The sequence below is a fragment of the Balaenoptera ricei genome, chromosome 15 (genome assembly GCF_028023285.1).
Source record: "Balaenoptera ricei isolate mBalRic1 chromosome 15, mBalRic1.hap2, whole genome shotgun sequence".
Classification (NCBI taxonomy): domain Eukaryota; kingdom Metazoa; phylum Chordata; class Mammalia; order Artiodactyla; family Balaenopteridae; genus Balaenoptera; species Balaenoptera ricei.
The window spans coordinates 88079584-88095063 of NC_082653.1; the positions used below are offsets into that span (position 1 = coordinate 88079584).

The window sequence follows — 15480 nt, forward strand, 5'->3', positions numbered from 1 at the left end:
CTCCCGGTGGTGGCCAGCCATCCTGGGCATTCCTGGGTCTGCAGGTGCAGCTCCTCAGCCTCTGCCTGTGCTGTCACGTGGCCTCCTGTCTGTGTGTCCATGTGTCTGTGCCTTCATGTGGTCTCTTCCTCTTATGAAAACTCCATGAAGGCCCACCCTACTCCACTCTGACCTCATTTTGACTTAACTAATTATTGCATCAATAAATGTACCCTGGATTGCCACAAACCTTTAGTCACTTCCCAGTGTTCTGAAAAAGCTGATTCTGACGATTTTGCTAGTGTCCTCGTTGCTTTTGTGGAGGAGAGGATTTTTGGAGGTCCTTACTCTGCCTTTCTTATTGATGTCACCTATCTTTGATACTTAAAGAGTTTATAGAGATATCATTTACGTGCCAGGCAGTTTACTCATTTGAAGCGTATAATACGGTGGTCTTTAGTATATTTACAGTTGCGCAACCATCGCCATAGTCAATTTTAGGACATTTTATTGCGCCCCAGGAGAAACCCATTATTCTTCACCAGTCACTCGTCCACCTCCCCCCCATTCCCTCAGGCCCCTGCATTACCCCACCCTCGCCCCAGCCACATGCAAGCACTAAACTACTGTCTGTTTCTGTAGGCTTGCCTCTTCTGGATATTTCATGTAGATGGAATCATCCCATATGTGGTCTTTTATGACTGGCTGCTTTTCACTTACTATCATGTTTTCAAGGTTCATCCGTGGTGTAGCATGAATCTGTACATGCTGAATAATATTCCACTTTTATGGCTGAATAATATTCCATTGTGTGCATAGACCACTTTTATTTATCCATTCATCAATTGATGGACATTTGGGTTTTTCCTCTCTTTGGCTCTTATGAATCATGCTGCTGTGGACATTTGTATACAGGTCTTTGTGTGGACACACATGTTCATTCCTCCTGAGTGTATACCTAGGAGTGGAGTTGCTGGGTCATAGAGTAACTCTATTTCTAACATTCTGAGGAACTGCTAGACCGTTTTTGAAGGCAGCTGCACCATTTACACACCTACCAGCATATGTGAGGGTTTTCCACATCCTCACCAGCACTCAATGTAATTTTTTTTTTTTAATTGTAGTCAACATAGGGCATCATCTTAGTGTGGCTGTGATTTGCATTTCCATGACGGTTAGCGATGTTGAGCATTTTTTTCTGTACTTCCTGGCCATTTGTACATCTTTGGAGAAATGTCTATGTAAACCCTTTGCCGATTTTTAAATTGGATTGTTTGTCCGTGTTTTTACTGAGTTGTAAGTTCTTTGTATATTCCAGATATAAGTCCTTTATCAGATGTATGATTTGCACATATTTTCTCTGATAAAAATATTCTCCGCCATTACCTTTTTAGCTTTATTGTTTCCTGTTTTTCCACATATTCTGCGCTCTAGTTAAGATTTTGCTTTTCCCCAGAGGTGCTCTGTATTTCCCTCCTGGAAATACAATAAATAACAGTAAATAGTCACTCAGCAAACATTCCTTGAGCCCCCGTTGTGTGCCAGGCTCCCCTCACCGGGACATACCTGAGAACAGAGCTGAGCGAATCCCTGCCCTTCCGGAGTTTGCGTCCTGGAGCTGCGTCCTGATTCTCAGGGCGCTGTTAAGAGTTATTGTGGGCTGATTCCCATTCTCCCTGGAGTTTGGATATTTATAGATTGTGCCTGGCAATGGTGGACACAGCTGTTTTCTGTGTGGATGAATTAATGAGCTCAGGGACCCTGTCTTATTCATCACCGTGTTCCCTGGAGCTGGTACTTAAGAAACGCTTGTTGGCTCCTTGAGGATTTCTGTGGTCCCCAAGGAGGCTGGGTAAACACAGTTTTAAGGCCCCTTTCCATGTAAAAATATTTTTACATGGAAAGGGGCTGGGGTCTTGGGATGACTTCGGAGAACAGGTACCTTCTAGAGATGTGGTCTCCACACATTTTTAGTCATTAAGGTATTGGGAACTGCCAGTTGGGGACACCCGCCCATATACACACTTCATATACAGACACTTATGTACACACACTCATACATGTGTGTGCACACATGTACACATACACACTTATACACACTCACACCTCATATTCAAACAAACTCATACACACGTACACACTCATGTATGTATGCATTCGTACACACACACCCAAATGCAACACCTGTATGCACTCATACACATGTACACAATTTATACATACGCATATTTTAATAATTTGTATGCATGTACTACACTCTACTACTCTTATGTACATTGTAATATAAATTAAAAAGGAAGAGATAGAAAATACAAGTACAATGAAAAAATTAAAAAAAATAAAGAAAATACAAGTACAGTTGTTAATGTCTTCTTCCTGCACTTGGTGGATTGTTGCGACCCTGTGATATATGCCCTCACTTGAGAGCAGCCTGCTTTAGGGCACATGACATTTAGTGGGGGTTTTTTTTGTTTTTTTTTTAAATTTATTTTTGGCTGCGTTGGGTCTTCATTGCTGTGCGTGGGCTTTCTCTAGTTGCGGTGAGCTGGGGCTACTCTTCGTTGTGGAGCACGGGCTGTAGGCACGTGGGCTTCAGTAGTTGTGGCTCACGGGCTCTAGAGCTCAGGCTAAGTAGTTGTGGTGCACGGGCTTAGTTGCTCCGTGGCATGTGGGATCTTCCTGGACCTGGGCTCGAACCCATGTCCCCTGCACTGGCAGGCGGATTCTTAACCACTGAGCCACCAGGGAAGCCCGACATTTAGTTTTTGTATGGAGTTTTGAGGTCCTTGGGGGTTCCCAGATACAAGTTAAGCCCTTGTTTATTTTCTTAATCTTTAAGGTCAGTTCAAGGCAGCTATATTTTAAATCCTAAAATGCTGAGTGATTTCACAGATGAAAATAATCTGGTCATTAATTCTGTATTAGAATGTAAACCAGAATCTTGCACTGAAGAATTACTTTAAGAAGTAAATCATAAAAAGTGATACACTGACGTTGTAGAAAATTAAGAAGGTGGAGAAATGTGATCTACCGTTTGTTGTATTTATTTATAACAGTGTTACTTGGAACCTTTTTCCCCCAAGGGATACCTTAACTTCTTTTTTTAACTGAAAAGAACCTTTTTTTCTTTAAAGTTCTAAACTCTTCTCTGTACTAAAAACCAAACTGACCTTTTAACAGGATTTCTTTGTTTGTTGGCAGGTTGTTAGATATAAAATCTCTGATTTGTCTTTCCCTGTCCTGTGAATGATACGTGGGTGACTTCTTGTGTGTAAGGAAACTGAAGCTTTAGGGCTTAATGCTTTGGTTTGTGTGAGCAGGAACTCTAACTCAAGCAAGCATGTAGGTTTTTACACATTAGAATGATTGTGGTGGCAGGAACGCAGTGTGCTCTGATTCTGGAAACGCCGGCACATGTAGAAGATCGTATGGCCCGTTTCTCTGTTTTAACCCTTTTCTTCACTCTGGAGAAAAGGAGGACTGTATTTTTGCACGTAACTTGTAAGTATTTCACTTATTTTTCTCTGCCCAAGTTGAAAACTAGACTTGCCCGGTCCTGGACATGTGGGCGTGTTTGCTGATTCATGGCGTGGTGGTTTATGAGAGGAGGACGTGGCCCTGAGTGGACCCCCCAGCCTGAATGAATGAGCGTCACCGGGGCCAGGACGGGGTTTGGCCGGGTGACGTGGCCGGAGTCCACGTGCTGAGCCAGCAGGCGGCGTCGGAGGGGCGGCCTCCCTGTCTGAGCAGCTGCGCTCACCTTGTCTCCAGCAGACTCACCACCCGCGGCCCAGGTCAGCGAGCCGAGGGCCCCGGACTCCAGTCGGATGCAGGTGCCGCCGGGGAACCCACTGCTGTTGTCGCTCACGCTGCAGGAGCTGCTGGCCAGGGACGCCGTGCAGGTGGAGCTCATCCCCGAGAAGAAGGGCCTCTTCCTCAAGCACGTGGAGTATGAGGTTTCCAGCCAGGTACCTGCGGCATGCAGTGGGGGGCGGAGGTGGCGGGAGGGGGAGGGCCGCCGGGAGGACCCACAGTGGCGGGCAGGCCCCCCGGCATGCTTGCCTCTGCGGCCGCCCCCCAGCGGCCCTGCCCGCCCTCGCTGTCGGAGCTCTGGGATCCTGCCTCTCAAGACGCTAGGTGGGCTCTGGAGGGCAAGCCCCGGACGGGCCGGCCTGGGGCGGTCCTGCAGTGCTGGGACGTCCCCGAGGGTGAGAGTGTGGACCCCAGAGAATGTGGGCTCCACACCCCGAGTCAAGTGTGCGGGGCTCACCCCCAAAATGGTGCTGCCGTCCCTGTTAGGGGCACCCCTGAAATCAGAGTTCATTGATGCCAGACGCCTGGCCCTGGGGTTGGCCGCGCGCGTAGAACCCTGTGGCATCTGCGGCGTTTATCTTTTGTCCGTTCGCCTGTTATCTTGGTTCAGTTAGGATACGTTTTGATGGGAGCTTTTATTCTTTATCCTGGGGATTAAGTCATCGGTGAACTCAGAGCACCCGTGTGTGTGTGGCGGGGGGCAGATTCGCAGGGTCAGAGCTGCCCCCGCGCTGAGAGCTGCCCGGGTCACAGGCTCAGGCAGCAGCGCTGCAGGACTTGGGCCGGGAGAGCATCACGACCGTCATCGCAGGGAGAAAGGCGCGTGTCCAGAACCCGGGAGCAGTTCCCCGTCGCGGACGCTGTTTGCCGTGTTCCATGAGAATCAAGAATCACAGGATTTTTGTTTTGTTGTGTTTTAAAGGCAGGATGACAGAAGTCTGGGAGTAAACTTCGCTCTGACGCTGGTCAGTGTCGCTGCCAAGGGGGAGGGCAGAGGTCAGAGAGGGAAGGAGGCCCTCGCGTGTTTCGGGGACAGCATTGCCGTCTGGCATTGCCGTGGTCTGGCCTCCTCGGCCGCGGTGAGAATGGAGACTCCGGTGCCTCCTCTGGGGCCTTGTCGCCCACGGGCCGGGCGCCCCGCACGTGTGACAAGCTGCTCTTCTGTGAGAGTGGCCTTATCTTCAGTCTCATTCAACTGCCCGCTCCTGAAGTAAATTGATGACCTCGTAACGAACATTTTTAGAAGGAGGCCGTTTTGCTCAGGTCACCTCCTGAAACGTGCGTAGAGGGGTCAGCCCGCTAACGTTAGGACCGCGGGGGTGGCTTCTGGGCCACGCGGCTCCTCGGGCTGTGCCCCCTGCTTGCATGCTTGCTGGAGTTGGAGTGAGTGCAGACGTGGCACGATGCCCGCCAGAGGTGGACACACGTGGCTTCATACTTGTCCTTCGTATAGTATATTTAGCTTTTTATAGACCTTGTTTTTTGGGGGGTGTTTTTAGGTTCACAGCAATATTGAGCAGAAGGAACAGATTTCCCATCTTCCCCTCCTCCCACTGTCAACCCCCCCCCGCCAGATGGTGCATTTGTTATAGGTGGTGAACCTGCCTAGACACGTCATTGTCACCCAGGGTCCACAGTTGACATGAGGGGTCACTCTTGTTATTGTACATCCTCTGGGTTTGGTCCACCGCTGTAGAATCACACAGTGTAGCTTCACTGCCCTAAGCGTCCCTGTGCTCCGCCCCCCTTCACCCCTCCCCCACCTCCACCCAGACACCACTGATCTTTCACCGTCTCCGTAGCTTTGCCTTTTCCTGAGTGTCGTGTCATCGGAACCGCACAGTATGTCACCATCTCAGACTGGCTTTTTCCAGTCAGTGATGTTAATTAGTAACTAGTGTAACATAGTTAATTGTAGCGATCACTGCTCATGCTGGTTCTTGTGAGAGCTCTTACATTCGACCCCAGTGAGGTTGCTCTCTGGACAGGATGTTAATCCTGTGGAACCTGCAGGTTTATCAAGGGCGGGCTCATGGTGGACTCTGTCGGCAGTTTCATCTGAGTTGCGTGTCTGCCGTGTTTCAGTCTTTGTGTTCAGCGTTTGGTCTGCTTTTAGGCCGTTGGGTCTATTTCAGGAGGCGCAGTGCTGCTTGTGTTAGCACGGTTTGAAAGTGTATGTTGAGGACATACCCTCAAAGGTAATCCCACGTGATACCTAAGGGGAGGAGGGATGCCGCCATATAGGTGGAAACTCCTGTAAGGAGACTCGTCTGGTTCAGAAGATGCAGAATAATAGACGGTTAATTAAATACACAGTTAGAGCTATGCAGTGTTTAAAAGTTGTATTTCCATCCATCAAGGACATAGAGGATTTCTCCTTCTGGTAAAGGCCTGGTGAGAGAAGGTGAGGAATTTAGTCCTGTTATTTCCGCAGGTTCTGTTTAGTGGTGGAAGGGGAAGGTAAGGGGAAACTGTGAAGTGTGAGGGTGTCTGCTGAGCTCCGAACCTCTTTTCTTGCAGCGCTTCAAGTCCTGCGTGTATCGGCGGTACAATGACTTCGTGGTCTTCCACGAGATGCTGCTGCAGAAGTTCCCGTACCGCATGGTGCCGGCCCTCCCGCCCAAGAGGATGCTGGGAGGTAAAGCTGGCTTTGCTGGCGGCCGGGGGGCGTAGGCGGGTGGGGTCCCCCCGCCCTGTGCTGAGGTCCTGGCTCCGTGATGGACGCCACTCTCCCCTCGTGGCCCATCTTCCTCTGGCCCTCTGCCCAGCAGGGGTGGGACGGTAGCAGGGCTGTGGTGCAGCAGCAGCCCCTGGGGAATCTGGGCGCAGCTGTGGCTTAGAGCCCAGGTCTGGTACGGGACGGTGACATCACCTGGCGCCCTTAGCTGCATGAGCCTCCTGCTTGATAACTGACACGTAGGGAAGTGCCCCGTTCTGCAAGGGAGAAGGAGTGTACCCCAGTTCTCCTTCCCAGAGGGCAGAGGCCAGGCGTCCTGGGGCTCCTGAGTGGGGGACCAGGAGCGCCGTTTGTTTTGCCGGCCCTTGGAGAGCAGTGGGCACCACCATAGTGTAAGGAGTTCTGCGAGAGAACAGAAGTGAAGGTCAGCCCAGTGATCTAACCTGCATCGCAAAGGAGGTGAAAACAATAGCAGGTGGCTGTCTCATCTTCATGCTTCACCGGCGATTACCTGGGGCTAGGTGAGGGATCACAGGTGTCTCCGGGCCCCCTGCACTGGCCTGTCTCTCCCAGGGTTCCAGAGCGCGGGAGACAGCTGAGGCCTTCTCTCAGGTCTCATTGACCTTCACCCACAGCCCTTTTCTCAGATTCTAGATGAAACCCGATCCAAAGGCAAGTACCCAAAGCTGACCATTGATTTTCTGCCGTTTTCCACCGTCCTAAAGTACTTCTGCTCTCACTGGTCGCTGACTAGCTCAGAACCTGATAATGTCGTTTTCCTCTTGCCGTGCCTGAGCACGTGGAACAGATCCTATCACGTGGAAGGGGAAGGATGCTGAGGGCAGGAGCTGGAAATACTTCGGGAGTAAGGGGGATGCTCACTGAGATCCCAGCGTCGAGGTCGATTGGGTGTGGGTGGGGCTTAGAACCTGGAAACTGTCATGCGATGCTTGGTCGTGTGACTCGGCCTTAATGAAAACGTAGCCTTCAAAGGACGGGGTCCTGGTGGCCTTGAAGGGGGGAGATCTTCTTCCAGCTTTTTCTCAATAATTTAAAAATAATACTTTAAATACCATTTTTATTTGCGGTCAGATTTAAATACCCTCAGTGCATCATCGTACACTTTTACTTTTTTTGCCCTTGGAGTGAGAATACGTAACCCGAACGAAAGCAGTTCGCAGTTGGAGAGTGAGTAATAAGTGACGTGAACTGGAAAACTGGGTCAAATTAATACATGAGTTTAGCACAGCCCGTTTGTTCATAGAGAGCGGCATCAGAAAGGGGTCACAGTGCGGGGTCCAGTGCCACTGAGCGAAGCCAGCGGGCTGTGTGGTTTTCCTCGGCAGATCCCGGACCCTGTGCGTCCGCAGGCGGCAGGGCGCCGAGCTGGGGGTCTCGTGCGCCTTCTGCAGCCTCTGGCTGGGTCCCGTGCCCCCCGCTGGCCCTGTGGCTTGGAGAGCTCTCCGTGCGGGAGGCGTTGGGCCCTGAGAGCGAGGTCGCGGGGGCTCGTGCCCCAGGCTCTGTGTGGTCACCCCGTGTTCTGCGTCCAGCTGACAGGGAATTCATCGAGGCCCGGAGGAGAGCACTGAAGCGCTTCATCAACCTGGTGGCCCGGCACCCGCCCTTCTCCGAGGACGTTGTTCTCAAGCTGTTCCTGTCCTTCAGTGGCCCCGTGAGTACCTGCCGCACAGCGGTCTGCGTGCTGGGGCCTGAGGCTCCCCGGGTCTTATTGTCATTCTTTTTTTTTTTTTTGGCCGTGCCTCACGGCTTGTGGGATCCTAGTTCCCTGACCAGGGATCAAACCCAGGCCCACAGCAGTCCCACTTATTTTCATTCTTAAATTTGCTTTTGTTTCGTGCTCTCCCCTTAATCTCCTTGTTTGGGTGCCGTGACAGAATCTATTTACATGGGACAAACACAAATAAGATTTATATTCTCCCAAGGTAACAGGTTGAGTACGATTCTAAGAGGCGTCCCGGTTCCGACTTCGCGGGGTTTTGTGTGGAAGGGGTGGCTTTTCAGCGCAGTCTCTGAGGGCTTGAAGCTGATACACAGGAGCCTCTGTGGTTTGGAGGGTTGGCAGACAGGCTAGCGACTCCATATGTGAATGTGCATTTACTTAAAAAAGAAGGCTGGGGACTTCCCTGGCGGTCCAGTGGGTAAGACTCCGCCCTTCCACTGCAAGGAGCGCAGGTCCCACCCCTGGTCGGGGATCCAGGATCCTGTATGCTGTGCGGCGTGGCCAAAATAAAAAACGAAAACAAATGGAAGGCTGGGTTGGACTCCGTACTACCGGGAGCGCCCGCTGAGTCTCCCTGGCCGAGCTGCAGGGCGGACGTGTGTCCTGGGAAGGGGGCTCCGTGTGGCCTTGATTCCGGTGAGACGCTGGAGTGGCAGCATCTTCGTCCAGGCTGCCGTCAGGCCGTCCTGGTCCGTCAGGACGCCGAGGCACAGCCCGACGAGGCACCGCCTGGACGGCCCCGTGCGCCCAGGGCTGAGCTCTTCGGAGGCGGAGAGGCTTCCCCGAGGGACCCTCTCCTTGTTGGGGTGGGCGGAGGGGCTCCAGCGAGGACACCCCACACGGCCTGCGGTGGGACAGACGTGCCCTCGCCGGCCGCGGGAAGGTGCGGGCGCAGAGCCGCAGAGGTGGATCCCACACAAGCCTGGCCGCCTCCTTTACCGCTCTCTCCCTGGAGGCCAGAGGGGCCTTTGACCCCTAGGGACACTGTGGCCTTTCCCTCTGCGATGCTGGGGCGCCTGTCGGTCTGCCCCTTTTATGGGACCCGTTCCAGACATCCAGGGAATGCACGCTGTGGCCTTCTGCCCTTGCGCTGGGAGGGTGGGTCTTTCGAACCCTGGGGCTGGACAGGCTCCTGTAGAGCTGGGATCTTGACCGCAGCAGAGGGACACGGTGGGACGAGGGAGCTACGCTCAGCTCGAGGCAGAGGGAGGCTGGTGGGAGGGCGAGCTGCTGCGGAAGCCAGGTGGCGTCAGGCTCCAGCGGCCCCGGCTGCCCTTACACAGATGCCTGTCCCTGGGCCTCCCAGCACCATTTTCTTCTTGGTAAAATGAGGGAATTGGGACAGATGCTCTTCAAGGCATCTCTGAAATGTTACGATTCCTTCACCCACACACAGCTGCGCGTTAGGGTCTCTGCCTGTATCTTCCGTGGCTCTTTGTGGGGCTCGTCTTAAGGCTCGGCTTTGCCAGGGAGCCTCCCTTCAGAGGGCAGAGCTCAGAGCCAGGGCTCGGGACCCCAAGTGCTGCCCTTTCTCTGCCGTCAGCTCCCCCAGGGCTCTGGGGACCCTGACTCCATGGGTCTGATCATAGGAAGGGAGGAGACTTCAGTCCCTGATTCTGTGCCCCACGTGGGACCTTCCAGGATCTAGTGACTCCGACGTCTGTCCCAAGTACTCATGTCCCTGGTCTGGAGGTGGAGTTTCCGTTTTTCTGGAGAGAGAGCTCCACTCCAGAGCTGGAGTTTGCAGTCCTGTCATGAGGTCGGGCTTTCCTGCCTCTGGAAGACCGACCACCCCAAAGGTTAAGGCCAATGCGAAAAAAATGGAACAGGAGACAGGAAGAGATTACGGAATACTTACGTTAAAGCAAACACATGGAGGGCTTCCCTGGTGGCACAGTGGTTATGAATCCGCCTGCCAATGCAGGGGACACGGGTTCAAGCCCTGGCCTGGGAAGATCTCACATGCCACGGAGCAGCTAAGCCCAAGCGCCACAACTGCTGAGCCTGCGCTCTAGAGCCCATGAGCCACAACTACTGAGACCACGAGCCACAACTACTGAAGCCCGCACACCTAGAGCCCGTGCTCCACAAGAGAAGCCACCGCAATGAGAAGCCCGCGCACCACAACGAAGAGTAACCCCCGCTTGCTGCAACTCGAGAAAGCCTGCGCACAGCAACGAAGACCCAATGCAGCCCAAAAAAAAAAAAAAGCCAACACTTGGAGACACTCCTCTCTCGAGGAGGGACTGGGCCCCGCTTTGTGGTGGCTCAGTTGGTCTCATGCCTCCGGTTCTGTGGCTGCTTGAGGGTCAAGTGTTTCTCTCTCGCTTTTGCAGGATGTGCAGAACAAGTTAAAGGAATCCGCTCAGTGTGTGGGAGACGAGTTCATGAATTGCAAGCTGGCTGCTCGGGCCAAGGTACTTTTCTGATTTTGATGATCCCTTCCCCCCGAGCAGTAATCATGTGAACAGTTAGTGATGTTTGTTTTGCCTCTACCGTGTGCCAGACATCGTGCTAAGATGGGTCACATGGTTTTCTCCCTTGACCCTTGTTTCAGTTGATCTGAAACCCAGCGGGTGTCACGCCCATTTTACAGACGAGGAAACAGAGAGAGAGGCTGCCATTTGCAAGGTCCCAAACGCCTAGGCAGAGGGGCCCAGGTGTGACTGAGCGCTCTCCGACCACAGGGCCCACCGGCCCCTGGTGCCATGTCCTCAGGCATTTTGTGATTCAGATGGATGGATGCTTGGTCATCAGCTTTTTGGACTTCAGGGGATTGATTGTTGCATTGGTTTGTTTTTAAATTTAGTTAATCTGGTCTCTTTCTCAAAAGGATGAAAGTAGCTATTTGGTAGCTTTTTTTTTTTTATTTCTTCTTAAACTACTTCTCCATACAAAAATACAGATTCTTTTACCTTCATTTTATTTCCTAAGCCTTTTGTTTTCTAAGCATTGTGTAGTTAACATTAGTTAATATAATAGGTAGTTAATATTAAAGCTGGTGAAAAGTTACCCTTCGGAAATAAATGAGGAAATACAGAGGCCTGGCCCTCGTGCAGAGTCAGGACCGCACGTTCATCGTGTCGAGTTTGCAGATTGTATTTTTTGTGGTGTGCGTGTAGTGCTGGTTTCTGTGTCTCTTTTGGACAAGAAGAGGGGTCCAGGGCGGGCGGTGGAGAAAGAAGTGGGCTCCTGGGCTGCGCGCTGCGTGACCTGGCCTGGGGGTCTGGGCTCGTTTACCTGCTCGGTCGATGGAGTTGCTTCCTCTCCTGCTGGTCGTCTTTTCTGGAAGGTTTTCATGTCTGGTGATGCACAGTCTCCTCCCTCCTCCCCCGTCAGGACTTCCTCCCAGCCGACATCCAGACTCAGTTCGCCATCAGCCGGGAGCTGATTCGCAACATCTACAACAGCTTCCACAAGCTTCGCGATAGGGCCGAGCGGATGGTGTCGCGGGCCATCGACAATGCTGCTGACCTTCTCGTATTCGGGAAGGAACTGAGGCAGGTGACCCTGGTGGGCTCCATGGGGTCAGTTTTGTGGGGTGGGGTCTTTAGCCTTTGGTGGCGGGCTTGGAGCAGAAAGTGCGTTTACCATAACGACTCTCGTTCTGACTCGTTCTACCCCAAAGGGGAAGGAAAGGGCTGGGGAGACGAGATCGCATTTAGAAGCAAGAAGAGAGATGGAGAGTGTAGGCAGGGCATCGGGGTTCCCAAACGTAGGGGTTCCCCCGCCGTTGTCAGGATCAGACCTGAGAAAAGTTCATCTGATCCGGGAAGGGCCGTGCTGGGCTGGTCACGCTTCCTCTCCTCTGGAGGAGGGACCGGGCCTCGAGCCAGGACGCGGCCCTCTGCACTGTCCCCAGAGCTGCGTGCCTCCACCCCGCTGTGCACACGTTCCCTCGGGGTCTCGGCGGATCGAGACCCTACCGTTCCAACAGACTCCCGGGGCTCCTGCTCTGCGAGTAGCAGGGGTCTTGGTTGGGAGATGTGCGGGGCGGCCACCCTGGGGTGCTGTGCCGTGGGGCAGAGGGGGGCGTCGGGTGGGCTGCCCGCCCAGCTTCCAGGCCTGAGTGTCTCTTCCCCTGTGTGTCTCCTTCTTCCTCAGTGCTTTAGGGTCTGACACGACCCCGCTCCCCTCCTGGGCCACTCTGAACAGTAGCACGTGGGGGTCCCTCAAACAGGCGCTGAAAGGCCTGTCCGTTGAATTCGCGCTGCTCGCTGACAAGGCGGCGCAGCAGGTGAGTGGGTCTGCTCTCCGAGGCGCTCGTTCCGGAGAACGTTCCGGGCCGTGGTGTGCGGGAGCGGCTCCTCCTTAGATGGACATCACAGCTCCGAGTCCTGGGGGAGTGGGCAGCGGTGCTCAGGTCGGAAGCGCACGTCCCCGCCTGTTCCGGGTGGCTCCCTGGGAGTCCTTTGCGCTCTTGAGAGGGTTGCTGACGACGTGGACAAATTGGGCTCTGGTGTCCGAGATCTGACCTTGCTGAGATTAGAAGGTGTGCTGTGTCCCTGGAGATGTAGTCTCGCACTGCCCGGGGCGCTCCCGTGGTGCCGTCGTAGCCAAGCAGCATTGGGCCGCTTGAAAGCTCAGCAGGACAGCCAAGCTCCCAGCTCCCCCAGAGAATCCCTCCATGTCTCGCCCTAGACACCCAGTTTACCTCAGGAAATGCTTCTGCTCTGTGGGCAGGTGCTGTTTGTGGAAATCTGCAAAGAGTCTTGTAGTCGTTGGGGGTTAATGTGCAGATACAGTGTTGACCATCAGAGGGAAATGTTCATCTGGGTGCTTTTATGCTATAAAACTGTTGCATAATTTTGAGGGTGAGAGTTTGCTTCCTAGTGCTTGGGGAAATGGGCTTTAGGCTGCTGGTAGCTGGTTTTAAATGCATTAAAATGGAGGCCTTGCTGGCCGGCTGAGGCTCAAAGCTCCTTAGTAGCGGGTCACAGAACCACAGCGACGGGTGGGTCTGGGGGGTTTTCAGGCTCCAGGTGGGGCGCTCAGGTGCCAGGACCGCTCTAAGTGATGAAAAGGGAATCTGACCACGTTCCTGGTGTGGAAAGTGCTGGGTGTTCTTCCCCTGTGGTCCCCGTGCCTGAGTGTGTCTTTCAGACACTGAGTGTGGCCGGTGTCCGCGTCGTGTGGAATTAGCCCGGGGCCCAGCCCATCTCCAGGTGAGAGGAGCCCGCATTTCCATGGCAGGCGGGGTGGGGTTGGGGACCAAGAACGTGGTGTCGGAGGACTGGCTGGGTAGAGAGGCGGGCGAGCTCGGGCAGCGTGCTTTGTGCTGGCCTGTGTCTCGTGCTGGGACCTCGCTCGGGCCGCTTTGGTCCCTGGGTATTTTTCTCTGTGATTAGAAACAAGGGAGCTGGCCTAGATCATTAACAGCTTTTTGTTTAACCCTTGGCCCTGTACTCAGAGCTCAGTCTGTAAAACATACAAACGAAGCTGTTCTGTTGCCGGGACCCAGGCCCTGGGCCCCACAGCTCCCTCTTGGACAGGTAACCTGGAGGGGGTACACAGAGCAGGGTGGGAACCCCAACTTGATCATTTCCAGTGTCTTTTCTGATTCAGATTTGGATGCTGCTTCTGCCCTGAAGAGGGGAGAGGGGCGTCAGGCTTCTCATGTGGTGCAGTTTGAAGTTCCTCCTGCCTCCGAGGTTCCTCACAAATGCTGCTTTGCAATGTCACGTCTGCGCGGTGCTGTTTCCTGAATATCCCTCGTTGTTCTTGGTGGTTTCTATGTTGAAGTGAAATCAATACGGTTTTAACACGGAACTGGATCAAGTGGCCTGTCAGGGCTTTCATCCGTCAGAGCTAGGGTTCCACTTCACTCTTGCTGTGCAAGTGAAGATATCCGAGGGTTAGTTCTAAATTCCGTTTTTACGTATCACGGTTTTATTCTCCCCAGACCCGTCAGGAGACCTGATAACTGTCCCAGCCAGACAAGTGAGACTCCCAGTGGGGCTGTTTCTTTCTTGGTGCCAGGGTGTGTGCTTTCTGCAAAGGCACACGCGCTGGTGGTTTAGGGTCTTGCACAGCATCAGAGCAGAAATGGGACTTGGGAGCAAATGACACACGCAGGGGTCCCCCCTGCTGCACACCCAGGGAGGAACCTCTGTTCTCCTGTGTCCCCTGCCCAGTCAGGAGGAACGGGGCACCTGTGGCCATCTGGTATTTCCCTTTCTGAGCTGAAAAAACCTGCAACATGCCTGGTATTTTCCTGTCCCCTTACTGGCTAGAACCTTGACTGGGGGTGCGGGATTGAATGGCTGGGAACCTCTGGGCTCAGCGGGTCCGAGGGCCTAGGTCCCCCTGAGTTGGTGCCAGAGCCTGGGTGGAAGCCCCCGGCTCCCATTCCAGGGCTTGTGTCCCCATCGGTCGTGGACTTCTCTTCATTTCTTCTGCCTGCACCCTCCCCATACCAAGTCCGATGTGCGGTTTATGGGGTGAGCTTTTCATTCTCTGCCATGGCTGGAGCTCTGCAGGTTGTAGAAGGGGCTTGGTTTCCCGGAGGAGCCGGTGCTGCACTTGGGAGAGGGGCTCAGCGCACCTGGAAGAGGGACTTGACGCGTGTTGGTGGCTGAGGGATGTGAGGGTGCGAGAGCCCCCCAGCACACGTGGCCGGGACCACAGAGCTAGCATGGGGGGTTTCCTGGAAACCACCGTAGCCTGACCGTTGCTGTGGCGACCGAGCAAGGGTGCGTGGTGGCCTGCAGGCCCGCGTTTGCCGTTCCTGGAGCAGGAGGTGGAGAGACCGCGCTTCTCCCTCATGCTGCCCTCCCTCGTCTCCAGGCACCGACTCTGGGCCCAGAGCAGCCCAGCCCAGGGCTTTGGCACCGACTCCTCCTGCCCGGGAGCGGCTCTGAGCATCGGTGCCCATTGGCCGTGTGGACGTGGCTCGTCCGTGCGAGCGGCCCTGGGCTACACGCCTCGCGGGTGCGGTGGGTGACTCCGGGAGCGAGCGGGGCTTCACCCCGTCGTTACCAGGACACCCGGTCGGCGACCAGCCCCCTCCCACGACGCCGCGGGGCTCCCCGCGTCAACCTGGGTGCAGAGGCGTGTGCGGGGTCCGGGCCCCCTGCCGACCCCCACGGCCTGCCCCTCCCCCGCCTGCGTCTCCGAGTCAGCAGAGCACCAGCAGGACTCGGTTCATGCAGCTCGGCTGAGTCTTCAGATTCAGTCCCTCCCCTCGGCCCCTCGCAGGCCACGCTTCTCTCCCTTTCACTGAAACTGCGACGACTCCCCTTGTCCCCGGTGCATCCCTCCCACTTGCTCC

General features: G+C 54.3%; 1 protein-coding gene across 3 annotated transcripts in view; it reads left to right on the forward strand.

Annotated features, from left to right (window-relative positions):
* Positions 1 to 15480, forward strand: part of SNX8 (sorting nexin 8) — a 42202-nt gene that overhangs the window by 19579 nt on the left and 7143 nt on the right. Inside the window, exons 2-7 of one of the 3 annotated variants that reach the window (XM_059897363.1) lie at positions 3754 to 3947; positions 6313 to 6430; positions 8020 to 8141; positions 10547 to 10627; positions 11550 to 11710; positions 12315 to 12447. In XM_059897363.1, coding sequence (XP_059753346.1) covers positions 3754 to 3947; positions 6313 to 6430; positions 8020 to 8141; positions 10547 to 10627; positions 11550 to 11710; positions 12315 to 12447 — 809 coding nt within the window. Of the gene's footprint in view, positions 1 to 3729; positions 3948 to 6312; positions 6431 to 8019; positions 8142 to 10546; positions 10628 to 11549; positions 11711 to 12314; positions 12448 to 15480 lie in introns of all 3 variants that reach the window. The other 2 variants (XM_059897362.1, XM_059897364.1) reach the window with 2 other exon arrangements.